At 36.2% G+C, this 15541-nt stretch overlaps 1 protein-coding gene across 1 annotated transcript in view; it reads left to right on the top strand.

Annotated features, from left to right (window-relative positions):
- The window catches only part of CCDC30 (coiled-coil domain containing 30), a 71046-nt gene that overhangs the window by 12258 nt on the left and 43247 nt on the right, over positions 1 to 15541 (top strand). The window contains exons 6-9 of the mRNA XM_023752694.1: positions 1100 to 1253; positions 2341 to 2412; positions 4211 to 4326; positions 5281 to 5379. Of these exons, the coding sequence (XP_023608462.1) occupies positions 1100 to 1253; positions 2341 to 2412; positions 4211 to 4326; positions 5281 to 5379 (441 nt within the window). The remainder of the gene's footprint in view (positions 1 to 1099; positions 1254 to 2340; positions 2413 to 4210; positions 4327 to 5280; positions 5380 to 15541) is intronic.

The following is a 15541-nucleotide window of genomic DNA, read 5'->3' as shown; positions in this document are numbered from 1 at the left end:
TTACACAGGCTTTTTAAAATTATCATTACAAAATCTGTTCAACAATGTGGGAAATGTTTCTCATAATGTCAATGAAAAAGTCATGCCCTAGCCAGCTTGGCTCAATGGATAGAGCATCAGCCCATGGACTGAAGGGTCCTGGGTTTAATTCTGGTCAAAGGGCATTTATCTGGATTTCAGTTTCAAGGGGACATCTGTCATACTCTCAAAAATAAAGATTTTTTTAAATGAATATGAAGAAAAAACACTTCAATGAAGTATACCAATATGTTAAAAGTGGTTTTGTTATAGCTGATAATTTTTTCTTATCTTTTAGAAAAATTCATATAGTGATAATATTTATTTTAAATTAATGCATATTTTGGGGATTAAAAGCAAAATATAATTGAGATTGAATTTGTTCCTTAGCTTTTATAATGCTTTGAAAATAATTGCAGAAAATGAGCTGTAAACATGATTTGAGCTTTGTTCAGTGTGTTCATACCTTGAAATTCAGTGAAATGCTTCCTGTGAAAACATTTTACAAACTGTATTTAATGTTCATATAAGTGAGAAGAACGGTTTCTTTCTTGCCAGATGATACTCATTTTAATGATTAAATATCAAGTGTGTGTGTGTATTAATCCTCACCCAAGGACATGTTTTCATGGATTTTAGAGAGAAAGAAAGGGGGAAAGAGACATCAATTTGAGAGAGAAACATGGATCTGTTGCCTCCCATATACACCCCGGCCGGGGATCCCACCCGCAACCTGGATATTGCTCTGACCGGGAATTGAATCCACAACCTTTTGGTGTATGGGATAGTGCTCCAACCAACTGAGTCACCTGGCCAGGCCTAAATATCTATCTTTAAAATAATCATATAACCAAAATTTTTCAGAAATGTTATATTGAGCCATATGAAATTGCATGTTTATAGGTCAAAAATAACCAAATATCACCAATTTTATATAGTTCAACCTAATAAAATGATGCACATACATGAAATATTCTGTTTGCTACTTTTATTTCTTGGTTTTTGAACACCTGGGAAATAGTACAATGTCATAAGAGTACATTTACTTTTTGTTTTATTACTAACAATACTTTTATTTCAGTCCCATAATGAAGACATAGAAAAAGATAAAACATCACAAAACTGCATAGAGAGAAACGTGGAACAAATAGCAAAGAGGTTAAGGATGGTCCATGAAGAGATCCGAAGGCTCACTGATGAACTGCAAGGGAATGAGAAAGAACAGAGTAAACTAGGTAAGCTGTGGTTACAGAAGAACATTTCTGACTGTGTTTTAAGTGTAATGATCTTTTCTCAGGGTAGAACATGAGTGCCTTCAGAAAATAATTTTTTCAGAAAAACATGTAAACATCTGATAAAAAGCCTCATTTTCTTCAGTGTCCAGAAATTGTTATTAAAGCATAAGCATAACATCCCTACCAAGAAGTGTACACTCTTTTTTTTTTTAATGTCTAGAAGAGAGTTTGGAATTTTTTAAAAAATATATTTTATTGATTTTAGGGAGGAAGGGAGAAGGAGAGAGAGATAGAAACATCAATGATGAGAGAAAATCATTGATCAGTTGCCTCCTAAACGCCCCCTACTGGGGATCGAGCCCGTACCCAGGCATGTGCCCCCGACTGGAATCGAACCTGGGACCCTTCAGTCCACAGGCCAACACTCTATCCGCTGAGCCAAACCAGCCAAGGCAGAAGTGCACAATCTTAAGTGCAGACCACCCAGCAAGAAATCCTCAGCACTCCAGAGGGGCCTTGGTTTCTTCTCCCTATGTCTACACCCTCTCTCCTCCCAAAGTAACTACTATCGTGACTTGCAACACTATTTCTGAGTTTGACTAAGGCCCCACACATTCTTTAGTTGTTTCTCTTGTTCAGTCTTAATGTTTGTGAGATCCATCCATGTTGTTGCCTACAGCCATTTGTTCACTCTTGCTGTTTGTAGAGTATTTCATTGAATAAACATACTCAATGTTTATTAAAGTTAAAATAATTTATTTTATTTATCCTTTATACTGTTGAATACTTCTGTAGTTTCCAGTTGTGGTCTATTATGAACAGTGCTGCTCTGGATATTCTTGTACTTACCTATACATTTTAACTGTGATATACCCAAGAGTAGAATTATTGCATCAACAGGTTATAAGTACATTCTACTTGGGCAGAACATATATAAAATAATAATGATTCTGTCAAATTGACTGTGGAATTAAAATCAAGAATGCATTTTAAACAGTGCATATTGTATTATTTTCCATATGAAAAACTGTGAACCTACTTTTGCCCCATCCTGTATTTTGTTTTTTGGGTTTTTTTTCTCTTTTAGATTCTGCACTTGAAAAGGCTCAACTAGAAATTGACGAGCTGAAAGAAAATCTGACAAAGTTGAAAGAAAATGGTGAGTCTTTTTAGCAGATATAATATTTAATAATACGTTACATAATAATATAACAATGTTTTAAGATAATAATAATAATAGCACTACTACTGCTATTATTACTATTTTAACTACTATTGCTATTACTACTACTTGTTGCTTAGTAGTCACAGGTACTCTGCCAGGCACTTTATCTGCATTACCTCTAATCCTCACAACAGTTTCAAGTAGTGAGAATTATTATTACAATTTCATAGATAAAGAAGCTGAGTCATGGTGAGGTTAAGTGAATTAGCCAATAGATACATTAATTATTTTAGCTGGTATTTGAACCCAGATATGTCTTGACTCCAAAACCTGTGGCAAACACAAATAATACATATTTTACTGGGACAACTGGGATCAAGATGCCTTCTAATGCACTTAATAGCACCTCACACATACTTGTTCACTGAGAAGCCAACAGACTTGGCATAGTGGTGATTTAGTTAATCTGACCCTCACTTGACTATGTAAAAATGCTACCAGCTATAAATAATATAATGAAATTTGAGTGTTGTAATGGAAGCAACTAGAAAAATAATTTAAAATGTGTTTATTGGTCCCTGGCCAGTGTTTCTTAGTGGTCAAAGTGTTAGCCTGTGCACCAAAGGGTAGAGGGTTGGATTTCCTCCAGGAGCAACTAATCAATGTACCTCTCTTACCTCTGTCTATCTGTCTGTCTGTCTGTCTGTCTGTCTCTCTCTCTCTTCCTCCCACTCCCCTCTTTCCACTTTCTCTAAAAACCAATGGAAAAAATATCCTCAGGTGAGGATTAACAACAACAAAAATTGCATAGGCCAAAGGTAGAACAAATCTTGTTTGCATATTCTATCTATCTATCTATCTATCTATCTATCTATCTATCTATCTATCAATCATCTATCTATCTACAAATTGTGAATATATATTATATATAAAGGGATTGTGAATGATTTGTTTTCTTTTTGGTATGTTTTCAGCATTTTTCAAATTTTGAAAATTTATATGCTAAAGAGGAAAAAGGAATGTAGCAAGGGAGAAAAATGAAGAAAGAAAAATTAATACAAGTTAAATACAAAACATGCAATGAAAAAGGAAAACACCGACTTTAAAGCAGCAAAAGAAAAATAAGAGAAACAGAAGTGAAAAATGGCTAAAAAGAAACAGCTACAAATTCAGGAAAATTACAGTCAGCAAGTTTGTATTCATGAAACTTTGATGAGTGCCAGAAAGAGCAGGTCGTAAGATGAGGTGCTAAGCTGAGAATAGACTACCACTTTAATGGCAATGGAGCTACAGGCAGAAAAATGGCTTCGATGAATTAACTTGCTTTAACATGGAAAATCTGTTCATTCACTGTCCCTAGCTCACTACTTCAGTCATCCATGGGGCACTTGCTGTTAATGAGTAGAAGTATCTAGAAGTCTGTTAGGTGTGTAAGAGAGACAGGACTACAAGGAAGCCAGGAAGATCATTTTCTGTCCTTTAACCTTTACAAGGTAGGCTCAACTGTCTTAAAATTCCAGGTCCCAGAAAAACCTCTAATGCTGGAAATCCTGTACTCAAAAGTCCAATTCATTAGTCTTGGGGTGAGAAATAAAAAGCATTCTGTTCTGTTTCATTAGGTTGGTGGAATATTCTAGAGCTGGACGTTAGAGTCTAGCAGCTCTTGTGCAGAGGATCACAGGCAGAGACATGACAAGGTTAGGAAATAGCACTTCCTCCGTTTTTAGAGTTCATACCCTCACATTAAAACTTCGCTCCAGTTGCGTAGAGTGCATTCTTCTCTCTGTTTTAGATTCAGTTGACCTAAAGAAAGCAAAGGAACACAATCAGAGACTGAATGAGGAAATTCTGGCTTTAAGAACTCGGGTTCGATCACTTGACTCAGAAAAAAAAGTGCTTGGAGAAGTGGTAAGTTGTTTAGTTTGTTCTTAGAGTTTATTTAAATGTGAATAGAATAACAATCAGCAATAGAGCAACATAGATACACATCACCTATTGGTCATTGTGGACTGGTACTGGTGGTTCTAGTATCCCTGGAAAAAGCCATATTTTGACTTGGCTGCATTCTATCAGTGTTTGTATTTTTATACATCTTAACTACCTACGCCAAACAGTATTCTTATTACTATTGTGTCAATTTAGGATCTCTTCTTTTTCATAGGGATTTGGATAATAGTTTATACTTAATACATTTACCAAATAGAAATTATTATTCTATTATACTGGATATGTTTGAGATTATTAATACTGCACCCTCCGTTGTGTTATATTTTTTAACCATTTCTCCTTAGCAATTCATTGATTTTTAATATATACTTCCAAGTTCTGGGTATATTATATATCCCTCCAATTTTATATTTGTTTTACAATCATATCTCTAGTGTCTGGAGATGGATGGTGGTGATGAATGCACAATAATGTGAATGTACTTAATGCTACTGAACTGTACACTTAAAAATGGTTAACATGGTAAATTTTATATTATGTATATTTTATCATAATGTAAAACTGTAATAAGAAAAAATGAATAAAACTGTTCAAGTTGCCTGTAAATTTATATATCTAATACTGGTATATATCTTATACAAATATATACATTATATATTTGATATATATGTATACATATATACATGGGAGATCAATTTCAGGAAGAGTATATTGTAAACCGTGTTACTTCTGGAAAGGGGAAAGATTATTGGGGTAAGGTTATGTGATGGAAAATCTCACTTTTTATTCTATATACTTATGTGTTGTATGAATTTTTACATGAAGAATGTATTCATGTATTATTTGTATATTTTAAAAACAAAGCAACTTCCCCACCCTTCCAACTTTTGTATTTAAAATACTTTTGTGTTTAAGGTTGAAAGGCTTAAAGGAGAGATTCGTGAATCTCAAGAGAATAAGCAACTTGGAAACCACTCCCCTTGGAAAACTGTGGGTGCTGAACAGAAAGTACAGGTATTTTAAAGTTCTCTTCTTTCCAATTTCTAATTTTTAGGGAGTCACATTTTTATAGAGTATACAGAATAATTGGTGCTGTTCATTTGCTACTCTCTTCTATTTATTTATTTATTTATTTATTTATTTATTTATTTATTAATTAGGGCTTTTGGAGCATACACAATTTTTAAAAATATGTTCGTATTGATTTTTCAGAGAGAAGAAGGGAGAGGGAGAGACAGAAATATTAATGATGAGAATCATTGATCGGCTGCCGCCTGTTCACCCCCTCTTCCCCCCTCACTGGGGATTGAGCCCACAACCCAGGCATGTGCCATGACCGGGAATTGAACTGTGACCTCCTGATTCATGGGTTGACACTTAACCACTGAGCCACATCATCCAGGCTGCTACTCTCTTCTTATTGCTTGTCTTTTTCTATTCCTCAGCCAATTAGATTTTAGGAAGAAATTGAGGTACAGAGTCTGTGATTCTGTTCACTTCTTTTCCATGGGGAACAACCACTATGAAGAATATAATGGGTCGTTTCTTTAAAGAAAAGAAGAATTTTACAAAGATGCAAGCATCGGGGGAATCTTTAATCATCAAAATGCAGTTGGTTTGTAGAATCAACCAATGGTGGGAGAGTGGGTAATTGGAACCACACTAAGCGTAATAAAATATCGTAGAGAACTAATAATACATTAGGCTCCAGTGTATACAGTGTCTAGTCTTTCCAGCATGATCAGCCTCTGAAGTGGTGAGCATAGTGGTCAATGATCAAATTGTAGCAAGAGCTGATGTGTTTTAGATAGGGCTATTTCAAACATTCAGGTCAAGGATCTAGATTCCTTTTTTGTGGCAGCCCTTCCTCTTACATACTTAAGTTGAGTGATATCCCTTGTTACCGAGGGATCTCATTCACTGAGCTTGTTTTTATTGTAACTCCCTGGGCCACGTATTCCCAACTTTTTAGGTATCGAGGAAACTAGCCACAGGACCTCTTGATTTCAGCCAAAAAACTAGTATCCTTCCTGCCTTCCAAAACCCCCTTGCAAGTAAATAATTCATTTGTAGAAAGGGAGGGAAGGAAAGAAGGAGAAAAGAAGGTATTTCCAGGTGGGACTTAAAGAACATTTACCAAAATTCTTCCCCAAAGACCCCACTGTTGCTCTAATTTAAAGCAAGTTGATTAATTAGTGACCATTTTTATTTACCCTTCTAGTAGTATTTATTTATTTACATGTAAGCAATTGGAATGTTTATTCAGATTTTCTCCTTTCTTCGTCTCTTTCTTTCTTTTTTACTAAAATGATCCTGGAGAGTCTTCATATCATACAGAGAGATCTTCCTCACTCTGTAGAGCAGACTAGCATTCTGTTGTGTGGGTGTGCTATAATTTATTCAGCCAGTCTCCCTTTGACGGACACGTGGGTAGTTTCTTGTACTTTGCATATATATGCAAGTGTTTCTGTAGCATAGAGTCATAGAAATGGGATTGCGGGGTTTGGGATAGTGCGTTTGTAATTTTAGTAGATATTGCCAGATATTATTCAGTGGAAATTATACCATTTTCCTCTCCCATCAGCAATGTATGAGAAAGCCAGTGTCCTAAAAGATTCACCAGCTGATACAGTGTCAAACTTTTATATTATTACCAAATGATAGATGAGTGTCTCAGTATAATTTTAATTTATCTATTTATAGTGAGATTGAGCATTTTTCATATTTAAAAGTTATCTGTATTTCTTCTTTAAATTAACTTTATTGAAATATTTACTATAATATAAACATACATATTTTAAGAGTTGAATTCAATGAGCTTTGACGAAAGCATATATCTGTATAATCACAACCACTGCAATCAAGGAAGAAAGCATTCATCAGACTAAAACGTTCCCTCCCCCTTTGCTGTCCATCTCCCCAACTTCACCTTTCTAGAATTTCAGATACATAGAATCATCTAGTATATACTCTTTTATGTTGGTTTCTTTCACACATAATGCTTTTGAGATTTATCCATATTATTGCCTATATCAGTAGTTTATTTTTTATAATGCTGAGTGATATTCCTATATATGGATATACCACAAATTGTTTATTTACTCATTGGTTGATAGACAATTAGGTTGTTTCCAGGTTTCGATTGCTGTGAATAAAGCTGCTATTAGTATTCACTTACCAGTTTTTTTCCACCTCTTGGATAAATACCTCGCTGTGAAATTAGCTGAGTCATAGAGTAATTATGTGTTTAATTTTATAAGAAATTGCCAGACTGGTTTTCAAATTAGTTGTACTGTTTTACATTACTACCAACAATGGTATGGAACTTTTAGTTGCTCCTTATCTCCACCAATATTGTTATTGTCGGTCTTTTAAATTCTAGCAGACATATGGTGGTATCTTGTTCTTTTAATTTGACTTTTGAGAGTGTCTGGTGACAATGAGTATATTTTGATGTGCCCATTTGGCCATTCGTGTACATTCGTTTGTGAGGCATCTCTTCAAATGTTTTGCTTTTTTTTTTTAAATCCTCACACATACTTAGAGGAAGGAAGAGAGAGAGAGAGGCAGAGAGACAGAGAGAAAAACATCAATGTGAGAGAGAAACATCACTTGCTTTCCCTGTGTTCCCCAACTGGCGATCAAACCCAAAACCCAGTTATGTGCCCTGGCCAGGAATCAAACCAGCAACTTTCGGTGCATGGGATGATGCTCAACCAACTGAACCACTCTGGCTGGGCTGTTTAGTTCATTTTTAATTGAGTTATATGTATTCTTTATTTTGAGTTGTAGGAATTCCTTATATATTTTGGATACCAGTCCTTCATTAGATATATGTATTTCAAATATTTTCTTTTAGTCTATGACTTGTCTTTTCATTTTCTTAACAGTGTTTTATAAAGAGTAGTTGTTTTGAAAATTTGATGGAGACCAATTCATCAGTGTGTTTTAAATAATTTTATGATAGTACACAAAAAGCCTAACTGAGAAATCTTTGTCTACAGCATGGGCACAAAATATTTTTCCTATCTTCTAAAGATTTTATAATTATAGCTTCTACATTTAGGTTTATGTTCCATCAGATCATAACTCTTGTATTCTTGTATATAGTGTGAGGTAAGGGTTGGGGTTCACTTATTTCCAAATATATACCTGGTTATTCCAGAATCATTCATTAAAAAGACAGGCCCTGGCCGGTTTTGCTTAGTGGATAGAGCATCAGCCTGGGGACTGAAGGGTCCCGGGTTCGATTTTGGTCAAGAGCACATGCCTGGGTTGCAGGCTCGATCCCCAGTAGGGGGCATGGAGGAGGCAGCTGATCAATGATTCTCTCTCATCGATGTTTTTATCTCTTTCTCCCTCCCCCTTCCTCTCTGAAATCAATAAAAAAATATATATTTTTAAAAAGACAGTTCCTTATTTAATTACTTTGGCACCTTTATTAAAAATCAATTATACAAGTCTATTTCTGAAGTTTATTCTGTTCCATTTATCTATGTGTTTGTTTTTAGGCTAATACTATGCTCTTATTTTATTTTAAGTCTTGGAATCATAAAGAAAACATCTCCTACTTTGTTTTCTTTTTCAAAGTTGTCTTGGCTATTCTAGGTCTTTTGCATTTCCATATACATTTTAGAATCTGCTTGTCAACTTTGACAAAAATGCCTGCTAGAATTTTTATTGGGATTTCATTGAATTTTTTATCAATTTAAGGAAAATTTACATTTTAACAATATTGAATTCTCTAATGAGTAAACATGGCCTGTCTTTCCATTTATTTGGATCTTCTTTAATTTATACCAGCAATGTTTTACCGTTTTCAGCACATAGATCTCTTACATATTTAATTAAATTTATTTTTTTAAATAGAAATATAATTTGCACACTGTAAAATTCACCCTTTTAAGATATACAGTTCAGCCCAGCCAATGTGGCTCCGTGTTTGGGAATCAACCTGTGAACCAGGAGGTCACAGTTCGATTCCCATTCAGGGCACATGCCCAGGTTGTGGGCTCGATCCCCAATGTGGGGCATGAAGGAGGCAGCCAATCAATGATTCTCATCATTGATGTTTCTATCTCTCTTTCCCTCTCTCTTCCTCTCTGAAATCAATAAAAATACTTTTAAATGGATAAAATACACAGTTCAGTGATTTTTAGTATAAAAATTGCACAAGGTTGTGCAATTCTAGAATATTTTTCTAATTCTAGAATATTTTCATCACCCTAAAAAGAAACCCCATATTTATTATACTTATTAGTAGCCATTTCTCATACCCCCATGCCCGCAGCCCCTTGGCAACCACTAATCAACTTTGTGTGTCAGTGAATTTGCCTATCCTGTACATTTCATATAAATGGAATCATACAATATGTGCATTTTGCATCTGGCTTCTTTCAGCTGGCATAGTGTTTTCAAAATAAAACATATTGTAGCATGAATCAGTACTTTATCCCTTTCTGTGGCAGAATAATATTCTGTTATGCGAATATATACATTTTGTCTTTCTACTCATCAGTTGATAGACATTTGGTAGTTTCCATTTTGTGGCTGTTATGAATAATGCTGCTATGAGCATTCATATAGAAACTTTTGTGTGAAAATGTTTTCATTTCTCTTGGGTATGTACCTAGGAATGGAATGTTTGGGTCATATGTTAACTCTGTGTTTAACCTCTTGGAGCTGTACCATTTATTAGCAGTGTATGAGAGTTTCAATTTCTCCACATCTTCACCAACATTTGATATAGTCTATCTATCTTATAGCCATTCTATTGGGTGTGAGGTACTATCTCGATGTAGTTTTGATTTGCATTTCCTGAATGACATGATATTAAGCATCTTTTCATGTGTTTATTGACCATTTATATATCTTCTTTGGAAAATGTCTTTCAAATCCTTGCCAATTTTTATTGGAGTTTGTCTTTTTATTGTTAAGTTGCAAGAGCTCTTTATATATTCTGTTTATTAGTCTCTGTTATAAACTGAATTGTGGCTCACCCCCCAAATATGTTAAAGTCCTAACCCCAGTACCTGTGAATGGGACCTAATTTGAAAATAGGGTCTTTGCAAATGCTATCAAGTTAGGATGAGGTCATTTTCCCTGACTGCTTTATTTCTGGTTTCCTACAAAAAGTAAAAGAATGGAAACTAATGTTGTAGTAACTTTACTGCTGGGGATTTGGCATAACTCATTGAATGTTAACAGAAATGCTGAGAGGTAGGTATGGTTCACCTGCTTTACAAATGAGAAAGCTAAGATCACAAATTCATAAAAGCGGAAGTCAAGATTTCAAATCTCAATGACTACAAAACCCATGTTTTTGCCGCCTCGATTTTCAGGGAATCCTTGCTGTTCCACAGATGCAAATCTCTAGGCCTGCTGCCTCACTGAGAACCAGGGAAGCCTCCACTTCTGGGCACTCTGCAGGCAGCTTCTTCATAAGAATTATTTTGAAAACATGGGCGGGGGTGGGGGGTGGGGGCAGTCCCGTGACTTAAAAATGACAAATAATTAAGAAAGGTACTCCCTTAAATCAAGCAGGCTCCTCAAAATATGACTGTGTTTCTTACCCATTTCTATATGTAGACAGATTTAACAGTAAGTAGACCATCTCACTGCTGCTAGTATGCCTGTCCTCAGAGAAAATGCTTAAAATAAAGAAATGTTAGGTACCTGACAAGAATAATAATAGCCACAATATTTTGGTCATCTGTCATATGCCACAATCTGTTCTAGGTGTTTTATAAACACAATCTCATGTAATCTCTGTAATAGCCCTTTTTAAGGTAAGTAGAATATTCCTAGTTCATATTTGAGAGAACTTAAAGGAACTTGACCAAAGTATAGAGGCAGAGCCAGGAATTGATCCAGGTTTGTCTGGCCCTAGAGCTCACTTACTATAACACAGCAACTCTTGCGAAGATTTATATTAGGGATTTATTATAACTCGTGGGGGCAATGGCATGTGCTGCACGGAGCACATAAACCATCTCTACCTGGAAGTGATGACTGCGTAGTATTTTATTCTCTAACATGCCTGCATTCGCCATCTCATTTGACTGTGCCTGTGATAGGGTACAGCACAATGCAAGCAACTAAGGGGGATGGCAGTAACCCTTCTCCAACCATACTGTGTCTGGGAGATACAGTTTGGTTCAGAGCATAAGATGATCCCTACCTTTCAGATAGCAGAACACTGAGAGTGGAAAATTCTGAACTGTTACACAGTTCTCCAGAGTCTTTGGCCGCTACCCCATGCCAATGAGGCTACTCTCTTAGCCAGCCCATTAGTCTTCCTCCTTGTTTACTGCTGGCTGACAGGTGAGGTAGACTCTCTTTAGCTCCTCAGAGGTTTCTATATCCCATTACTCATTTCTCACATTATTTGCTTCGCCTTTCCTGTGTTTTTCTGTTTTAAACTTTGGTCGCCAGACTTAAGAAGTGCATAAATTGCCTAAATACATACCTATATTTAATATCCCATGGTGATAATAAATTTTAAATGTGTATTTTTTTAAGTTATGGTATTAAAATACATGACATTCTTTTATTGAGAAAACACAAAGGACGCAAGAGGGGTTTTTATTTTTGAGTTGAAATGTTTCTTGCACTTGGTACTGAGGCATCTCAGATGCTGTCAGGGCAGGGCCTTGGGTGTTGAATGCATCAACATGACGTGTGGATGTACAAAAACGCTTTCCACTGCGATGGCGGCTGGTAAAGAAGGGGAAGCTGCTCTGGGGAAGAAAAACCCTTCCCTGTGAACTTGTACACTGCTGCTAAGAAGTCAACATGGTTCTTAAAGAGGTCTTTTGTCCATTTCACCAGACAGGCTGATTTGTAAAAGTTACACTTGGGATTTAGCATCCATTTTCCCAGTAGTGTTCCTCTTTCTTTCCAACTCACCAGTTTAGGATTGCTATTCCTGTTTTATTGATATTAAACATATGAAAGGCACATTATTGATAATCAGCTTTACTAAACTAATGAATTTTTTTTAATCTACAGGTTTAATACACATCTGGCAGTAAGTTATAAATCTAGAAATATAAGCAAAACTCCAGAATACTTCCCCCAGAATTTAATTCAATAAAACACTTTGATCAATCAACCCTTTCCTTTCTTCAGCAAAAGTAAATGAATATTTTTATGTCCGAATTAAACTAAAAACTTAATTGAAGTTTCTATTGAAACCTAGTTCTGAATAAAAGTAATACCAATGGTGTCTTTCTAAATTACATCTAAATACTTACAAACTTTTGTGCATATAATTTTGTTATTGGGCCAATCCACAATAAAAACTTACATTTGGAAATTTTTGTAGGTAGATCATCAGTTTAAGTAACTTAGATCCATCAGGATTCCGCAGTGTTTTTTTCTAGCACTCGTTCCCTTTGGTTCAGTTGCCAGATTGCAGCCAGGGCTCATAATAAAGCAATTCTCCAAAAGATCCAAGACCAGATAAGAGATGAAAGTTGTTGGTAGGGAGAGATTTCAGGGATATAACCTCCAGGAAAGATACTTAAGAAATATAGCTTATCTTTTCAGTATTTTTTAAAATAAAAATAACACAAGCATGTATGTATTTTACCTGGTGACTTATTAGGACTAAGGTTTCCAACTTACAGCCTGAATTATCAGGAACATAAGGAGAAAGAAGAGAAATCAGTATGAAAGGTCAAAAGATAGTGAAGTACAAGGTTTGAATGAGGTAAGGAATAAGAAGATTGTTTTTAGTTGCATTTTCTAATACAGGTCAGGCAGACTTCAAGAGGATGCTTTACACTTACTGGAAATAGGCAAAAGGAGAAAATATACTCCCAGAAATGGGTAAATCTATTTCCTAATATTGTGATCAGTGGTTACAGAGCAGCAGGAAGTCGGGAAGAGGTCCATTAAAAAATGTATTTAGGATAAACTAATGCACATCCTAGAGACTATAGTTAATAGTACTGTGTTGCATATTTGTAAGTAGCTAGGAGAGTGGATCTTGAAAGTTTTCATCACAAGGAAAATAAAAATGTTTAACTATCTAGGGTGATGGTTGTTAACTGAACTATTGTGATCATTTTGCGAAATACACAAATATCAAATCATGTTTTACACCCGAAACTAATATAATGTTACATGTCAATTATTCATATGTCAAAAATTCAATGAAAATAAAATAAGACAAGGGCTTATAAGTTAGACTTGGTTTGAATCCCAATGTTAGCTGTGTATCTCTAGGCAAAGTATCTAATATATCTGAGCCTCATCTGTGTTCTCTGTTAAAATAATGTAATAATAGTTACAATCTCATAGGAATACTGGGAAAACAACATGAGGTAATGCATTTACCATAATGCCTGACATATGTAAGCACTAAATAAATAGTAACTGACAACATTTTTGCAATTATCATCAATTCGGTAAGATTTCAACATACCTTATATTTGGTGGGTACTTAAAATATACAAAATGCTTTCAAAATCACATTTTACTCTTATCTGATGGCTCTAATGTACCTAGGGCAAATATTAGCTCCATTTTATTGTTGAGAAAACAGGCTTAGGGAGAAAAAAGTGTATTTTATGAGCTATGGTACCATGAACTATTTTTCTCAGCTTTCTGTCTCCCCAAGATGACTGTATAATTGAGTTAGGCAGATACTTTTTGATTATCAGAATTTATAGAAACATTATTATATATAGGATTACTTATGTAAAAATTCTTTTGCAGATATTGAAAATGAGCCAAGAAAAAATTGAAATATTTGTAAGTGAGTTGTCAGAGGAGAGAGAACGGACAAAGGAATTGACATCTAATAATAACACTATACAGAAGGCTTTGAAAGTTGAAAGTGAGGTATTTTGTTATTTAGGATGTTGTTTTCCTCTTTTCACATTTCTAATTTAGGGATTTCATATTATCATTTACTTTTTATTTTAAAATAAATAATAAATGTAGAATATCTATATATATATAAAGGCAGCTACCATAATGGCCATAACTAGCTAACAACTGGTCGCTATGCCACCCACTGTGGCCAGCGAACCGGCCTGATCACAATAGGCCCACAGCATCTCCCCCCACACCCCAGCCGCACCCCTGGCCTGCCCCTGATCACACACCCCCACCCAAATAGGGGGTGGGGCTGGCCAGCCAACCTCCTGCAGCTCCTACCCCCTGCCATCCCCACCCCTGATTGCCCACCCCAATAAGGGGTGGGGCTGGCCGGCCAATCTCCTGCAGCCCTCAGCGCCACCCTCCTGCCAATCGCCCATGGCCCCTTCCCCCAGCTGGCCCCACCCTGATTGGGGGCTCTGATGGGGCCTGATCCAGGCTGGCTGGCTGGCCAACCTCCCACCATCTCCTCTTCCCAACAGGCCCAGCCCTGATCTGCCCTGATTGGGGCCAGGCTGGCCAGACCCCACCCATGCACAAATCTGTGCACTGGGCCTCTAGTGTATTTATATTAGTAATAATAGGGTGACTGTTTCCCCAAGCTGAGTTCTAACACTAGTCAAGAACAGCCCGTTAAGAAGCAGGTATTTATTATGGTGGTCATAGTGTCAGGGACTTGGGTCTCCCTTTAAGCACTTGTCCTGCCATCTTGGAAAGGTCTAGCAAGAGACATAACCAGCCTATTTTTGGAAAAGAGACCTGAAAGTGAGTTCATGGAAGTTCGGATTACCACTTTAGAGGATGGTGACAATCTGTTTGCTGGGTGGGTGGAAGCTAATGCATTGGTTCAAATCCCGTCCTCCCGACCTATGCGAGTTTCCATGAAATGAGGTAGGAAATGGAGATCACTTGCCCGCTTCCTGTGTTTTTGTTTTGGTGGCCGCTCCTTACCTTCTCTCCTTTTTGCCCAATGCCTTCCCCATCAAGATTCTCCTCCCTCTCTGATGTCAAGGCTTTGGGAATATCACGTAGCTCCTCTCCTAAAGTAAATTTACTAGTATATCACCTATTCCCTTCATAGAGCACCACTGACTGACTCTCAGGCCCCAGCCATCCACCAGACAAATACTGCATATTCATGTCATCAAAGTAGAAATTATTAATAATCTACATCTAACTAAAGTATTTCCTCTCATGGAAAAATATCAGAGAATTAGAGGAAACCTAGCTGATTAAGTCACTGCATATACGTTATGAAGTACGACAGCATACTTTTGTAGTTATATCA

This window comes from Myotis lucifugus, unplaced genomic scaffold, assembly GCF_000147115.1.
Source record: "Myotis lucifugus unplaced genomic scaffold, Myoluc2.0 scaffold_37, whole genome shotgun sequence".
Taxonomy (NCBI): domain Eukaryota; kingdom Metazoa; phylum Chordata; class Mammalia; order Chiroptera; family Vespertilionidae; genus Myotis; species Myotis lucifugus.
Note: the sequence above shows the minus strand (reverse complement) of the source record. Positions and strands in the feature narration are given on the sequence as shown.